General features: G+C 36.3%; 1 protein-coding gene across 1 annotated transcript; it reads left to right on the top strand.

The window, feature by feature from the left end:
• Nucleotides 1-1941: 1941 nt before the first annotated feature.
• Nucleotides 1942-4913, top strand: LOC110911833 (laccase-11). The gene is made up of 6 exons (XM_022156483.2): nucleotides 1942-2096; nucleotides 2242-2393; nucleotides 2476-2720; nucleotides 2924-3052; nucleotides 3376-4299; nucleotides 4616-4913. The coding sequence occupies exons 1-6, from the start codon at nucleotides 1980-1982 to the stop codon at nucleotides 4744-4746; spliced, it is 1698 nt and encodes a 565-aa protein (XP_022012175.1). The 5' UTR covers nucleotides 1942-1979; the 3' UTR covers nucleotides 4747-4913.
• The last annotated feature ends 1509 nt before the right edge of the window (nucleotides 4914-6422 follow it).

The raw sequence follows: 6422 nt of genomic DNA, 5'->3' as shown, positions 1-6422 counted from the left end.
ATCCATTCGATGTTTGTGATGTACCGCGCCGCAACGCTCGCGGGTGTTATTGCCAGGGCCGGCCCATTAGGCTTACAAATCTAGGCACGGACCTAGGGCCACAAAAAATCAAGGGCCTCCAATTTTTAGTAAAGTTTTATATATAGTATATGTATCAGACCCAAGTAAAAGCAAAACTAAACCATGTTTTTTTAATAAAGTTGCATAAATAAAAATTGTTTAGGAAAAAGACCCACATTTAAGACCCACTTTCAAAATTAAACCACAGACATAACTACAGTCTATAGCAACCATCGACCACTCGACCTCATCCGAATTTAGCGAATTAGCGTCTAAAATCCCTAAAATTGAGCCTCAGTCATCGTTCCCACTTCCCATCGCAACCTACTCTTTCGATTTTCTAGGTTATCAGCTATAACTAACGGTAATCACTCATGGTGTCGGGTCCGCGGGTTTGGAGGAGAATTTATGGGCAAAATTAGGGCTAATTACTCGTAGGTTAACTTTAGCAGCTAATTTTTTTATTAATCTTTGTATGTTATGCAAAGGGGCCTCCCTTCGTGGTCCGCTTAGGGTCTACGAAAACGTTGGAACGCCCTGGTTATTGCTAGTTTGCTTCATTTTGAAATACGGAGATCCATACAAGAAGCCATACGTGAGAGGCAGCAAAAACGTGAGATGTTTGTCAGACACGGTGGCGATGGCGCAATCATTTGGCTTAAAAATACATAGATACCACGGACATATAGCGAACTGATTGAACACAATCTCAGACCAACCAGGGTATGGTCCATAATTGTGTACAAAAGATGGTGTCTCCCAGCTTTCAAGCAGTGGCAACCCAGGAACCGAAACCGGCACACTCAGTGGCAAAGAAATCAAACCCTTATAAACATGATAATATATGCTGTTTACACTACAAGCTTGAGTTAAAAATGAACCACCATCAATTCCAAACTCCATGGCCACATCCAAAGCCCATGTCATGAAGGAATCATAGATGATTGCATGTGCATGAAGCGCGTCTTTTGAAATCAAGATATATAATTAAACTATGTCTAATAAAGATTGCATTTCAACTACCAAATCATCATTAAAAAAACTTCTAAACCTCGTTTAATTCTATTCACATTATTGTTTTTATTCATAATGATGGACAACTACTATGAATCTTAGATCCCAATGCAATGCAACCAAAAACCAACCTGCATTAACCTCACATCAAAATCCGGCAACCCGATCTGCTCAACGTCAAGGACCCAAAAAAGTTCCCAAGCACAGCCGCATCAGGAACGGCCAAATGAATCTTTCTTTCATTTAAAGACGTGAAGGAACTACAACATTATCAATTATGTTTTTGTTTTCTCTTGTCGCTAAATTGGATTGATTTATAGCCTAGGATCAGTTGACTCTTTATTATTATAATTCTATTTCTATGTCCCTAACGGCTTGTTAGGGTGCTAATGAAATCTTTTATAAATGAAAAAGAAAAAAAATAAAAAATTTGACGCACTAAGTTATATAATTTAGTTCTTAAATTATATAAAGTATATTTCATTCTTATTCCATTGTATTCCTTTTCCTTAACGGTAAAGCTGACGAAGGCACCCGAACAAAAGTTGGCCTACTGTACCTCTCATGTACAAATCTTCAAATTTACTTGATAAATTCCCCAAAATAGATTAAACTCATAAATAAATTACACTCTTTACATAAATAATAAATTAAAAGATTATATATAAATTCCATTATATTAAAACTAATAAAATAATACTTTCTTTTGTTTGTTAAACTGTTGAGTAATTGGTTTCCGAAGCCTTCAAGTTTCATGCTTTATTCACATGTTTAACTTAAAAGCTTTGATTTACACCCTACTCACTTCACCTCACTACCTAATACACGTATATATATACCACATATACTATTGTATTTCGTATCTTCATCTTTCTTTTATCATTAGTTGTAAAGAAAACTCGAAAATGTCTACCAATCGTGCTTTCGATTCGTGGAAGTATCGTTTGGTTGTTTGCATTTTCATGTTTGTTTCATTGCTCTCTATTGAGGTCAAGGCAGCCACAAAGAAATATCAATTTAACGTAAGTCCATTGTTTTTACTTTGTCGTTGAAACATCCTCGTCTAGTGTACATGTCACGAATTTTTGTTAGTGTTGTGATTATTTTGTTGCCGTGTTTTTGTGCTTTGGAAATAATTGTGTTTGTGTTCTTTTATGTGATAAAAAGGTTCAAGTGACGAATGTTAGCCGATTGTGCCACGCCAAACCGATTGTCACTGTGAATGGAATGTTTCCCGGGCCAACGGTCTATGCACGAGAAGGCGACAGAGTTCTTATCAATGTCACAAATCGCGCGCAATACAATATGTCTATTCATTGGTAACGTTTATTAGTAATGATCTATTATTATGTATAATACAATATATTTTTTATAATCATATTTACTCGTTGTTGTTTCTAGGCATGGTTTGAAACAATATGCAAATGGATGGGCGGATGGACCAGCATACATCACACAATGCCCAATTAGGCCCGGGAATAACTATGTTTATGATTTCACTATCACGGGCCAAAGAGGGACATTGTGGTGGCATGCTCATATCTTATGGCTTAGAGCAACGGTGTATGGGGCCATCGTCATTTTACCAAAACAAACGACGTTGTTCCCATTCCCACGACCCGATGGAGAACAAGTTATTGTGTTTGGTAAGAAATAATTCATCTAAATAGATCAAACACATTAGAAATATAAGTTATTTAAAAGACTAAAAAGTAACAAGTTACTCGTTTTTACTTACTATCCAACTCATTTGAGAGTTGTCCTATATCTTTAGTATATAATTACATATATATATTTATCTATTAATATCTTTGTTATAGTATAAAGTTTAGTTATTTGTATTATGCAGGTGAATGGTGGCATGCCGATGTTGAAGAGGTTGAGAAGCAAGGCAACGCTTTAGGCCTACCTCCAAATATGTCCGATGCTCACACGATCAATGGAAAACCCGGCCCGCTTTTCCCGTGTTCCGAAAAACGTAAACACTTGTTATATATGGGTTTTTTAGGGGTGTCAATTATGTCGAATTGAAAGGTTGAATTATTGAATCTAAACATGATTCGTGTTAAAAAAACATCAACCCTAACCTACACACTTAAAATCATGTAACCTAAACACAACTCGTTTAACCTGTCTTTCTAATAGTGTCAAACGAGTTGACAGGTAATAATCAAGGTGTGTAAATGTATGAATCAAGTTGGTGGGTTGTAAAAAAATTACGTTAAACGGGTCTTAAACAAGTTAGTGGGTTGATCTGTTTATTTAAACAGGTTGACAATTCGGCATGTTTATGCTTTTCAGATACTTTTGCAATGGAGGTTGAACAAGGAAAGAAGTACCTTTTGAGAATCGTCAACGCTGCCCTCAACGACGAGCTATTTTTTGCCATTGCCGGGCACAACATGACAGTGGTGGAGATCGATGCAGTTTACACCAAACCCTTCACCACAAACGCTATACTAATCGCTCCAGGCCAAACAACGAATGTCATCGTGTCGGCTAACCAAGCTCCAGGGCGCTACTTCATGGCAGTTCGACCATTCCAAGATGTTCCCATTCCAGTTGACAACAAAACCGCCACCGCAATTCTTCAATATAAAAACGTTCCCACCACCATCATCCCGACACTCCCGCATTTACCACTACCAAATGATACCGCATTCGCTTTAAGCTATAACAAAAAGCTTCTGAGCCTAAACACCCCTAGTTTTCCCGTGAACGTTCCATTAAAAGTTGATCGACACTTGTTTTTCACCATAGGACTAGGAAAGAGTGTTTGTCCCACGTGCATTAACGGTACTCGGCTTTCGGCATCATTGAACAACATAACATTTGTAATGCCACAAGTCGCGCTTCTTCAAGCGCATTACTTTGATGTCAAAGGCGTGTTTAGAGCCGACTTTCCTGATAATCCTCCCCAGGCCTTCAACTACACTGGTGCCCCCCTCACAGCAAATCTTTTCACTGCTAAGGGGACACGGTTGAGTAAAATCGCCTTCAATTCTACCGTAGAGTTGGTCATACAAGATACCAACTTGTTGAGTGTTGAATCGCACCCTTTTCACCTTCATGGTTTCAATTTCTTTGTGGTTGGAACGGGCATTGGCAACTTCGACCCATCAAAGGATCCAACCAAGTATAACTTGGTTGATCCTCCAGAGAGGAACACTATCGGTGTTCCTACTGGCGGCTGGGCCGCCATTCGATTTAGGGCTGATAATCCAGGTACCAATCTTACTACAAATAAAAAACCATACATACAATCATATTATTAGCTAATATATAAGTTGAAAAATTTTCTGTATATTCACACAAGTAACCACTAATTAAATAGCATAGCTTTTGTATATATAATGCATTTAATATATATAAACTCAAAAGCGTTAAAGAAATAAAAGTGTTTACTTGATACAACTTGTTTTAAAAATCAATCATTTTAATGAGAACACAACCTATTTTATCTTCTCTTTCTCTTAAACAATATCAATTATTCTAATCATCATATGTTATGTTTTTAAACATGTAACAAACTCTTGTTTAGGTGTTTGGTTTTTTCACTGTCATTTGGAGTTGCACACTGGATGGGGATTGAAAACCGCGTTTTTGGTAGAAGATGGGCCAGGAAAGGATCAAGCGGTTCGTCCTCCACCAAAGGATCTTCCACAATGTTAATTAAGGGTTCTTTGCAATAAGTGTTCATTTTTCGACAATGTCTGTGATTCTTTAAGATTTATTATCCTCCAAGAATCTAGGAGGTTGCAATTTATTTCACAAGTGTGTATAGTTGAATTTGTATCTCGAAATCAAATTTGTGGAAAGAAAAGAATATTTCCAATGTACTTCAGTCATGATTAAAATATTCAGACTAATCTAATGCAAAAAAATCATAAATCGAGGGTGTTACATACTTACATGTGAAAATTATGAAGCGATAGAAAGAAACTATAAGGGGTTTAAATTAGGGATCTATTATGTGAGGGGGTTTTCTAGCGCGGATTCAGTTAAGACAACGTATGCTAGACCTCCCGACATTTGCGAATAATTCACACCTTTCAAAAAAAAAAGATAGAAAGAAACTATAAAAGGTTAGGATATACGAGGAAGATTATTTTGATAGAAAGGTTAGGAAGCAATTATATTCATTAGATTTAAAATAAATTGTTAAGGTTAAATGGGTGGAATTAAACAAAAAAAAGAAGTCGCGTGGGTTAGTTGAGGGTATTCTAGTCCATCCAATACAATAGTTGTTTCTCTCCTCCAACCCTCCCCCCTTTTGCTTTTAAAACGTTAATAACGCTTTCATAAGACATTATTTTTCTTATAAAAATTGTACCATAAAAACAAGCGTTTTTTTATCTTTAAAACGAGCATAGTATTGCTATACGTTGAAAAAAAATCGAAAACCCAAATGCGTAAATATAATGGATAGAACAACATACTATAACCCAGGTTCTAAAACACGCAACAGGTTTTAACATGGTCATGTTTATGTTTTAACATGGTCATGCCTTTGTGCCAACATGATCATGCTTCTATTTTAGCATGATCATGTTCTTTGCATTCCAGATTCTAAAACGCAATGAAATCCTTGTTGGACCTACAAAAGAATAGATGATATTCAAAAGTCAAAACATGACCTTTTGAACAAGAAATAAGCAGTTGATGAAGCATTCTTCTCCCAAAGATAGTGAATCTATATCACTAATCAGAACATCTATTTGAATACATTCAAAGATCTGTTTGAAGCCTTGGAGCCACTGTTGAAGAACAAGAAACCATTGTTCAAGGCCAAAGCTCTGTTGAAAGCAAAGCATTGATCATGTAGACCAAACATCTGTTGTGGCCAAATAGATGTTTGATACAACTTACAAGCCAACAACAGTGTGAAGAACAGAGGTTTCTCAATGTAATAGTACTTAGGTTAGAACAAACTTTTCATGAAATAGAACAGATGTTAGATCTCTGCAGATGTTTGAAAACATCCGTGGAATCTTTTTTGTTAGGAATGTTAAATATCACTATCAGGGTGACGTCAGCTGATTGCAAATAGAGCTTTCGTAGATGTATAAATAGATCTCACCTGTTAGAGATCTGACTATCACATTCATTCCTTTTGTACGTACAACAAAGTGTGTGACCAGGCTGAGGGGGAGTTTGTATAATCATTGTAATGTATTTGTAATCTTTAGATTTCAATAGAAAACAGTTTTGATATCACTTCATGCTTGTGTGTTTACGTTATTTGAGTTACAATTTACAAACTGTTTGTTCTTCATGTCTTAAATATACAAAGAATCGGATCCTACAATTGGTATTAGAGCTTGGGCACATTAAACTTGATTTCACAA

This window comes from Helianthus annuus, chromosome 15 (genome assembly GCF_002127325.2).
Source record: "Helianthus annuus cultivar XRQ/B chromosome 15, HanXRQr2.0-SUNRISE, whole genome shotgun sequence".
Taxonomy (NCBI): Eukaryota; Viridiplantae; Streptophyta; class Magnoliopsida; order Asterales; family Asteraceae; genus Helianthus; species Helianthus annuus.
Note: the sequence above shows the minus strand (reverse complement) of the source record. Positions and strands in the feature narration are given on the sequence as shown.

Coding starts and splice junctions, on each gene's coding strand:
- LOC110911833 (XM_022156483.2), top strand. CDS start 1,980: ATGTCTACCAATCGTGCTTTCGATTCGTGGAAGTATCGTTTGGTTGTT. Junction 2,097..2,241: donor CAAAGAAATATCAATTTAAC/GTAAGTCCATTG, acceptor TGTGATAAAAAG/GTTCAAGTGACGAATGTTAG. Junction 3,053..3,375: donor TTTCCCGTGTTCCGAAAAAC/GTAAACACTTGT, acceptor TATGCTTTTCAG/ATACTTTTGCAATGGAGGTT.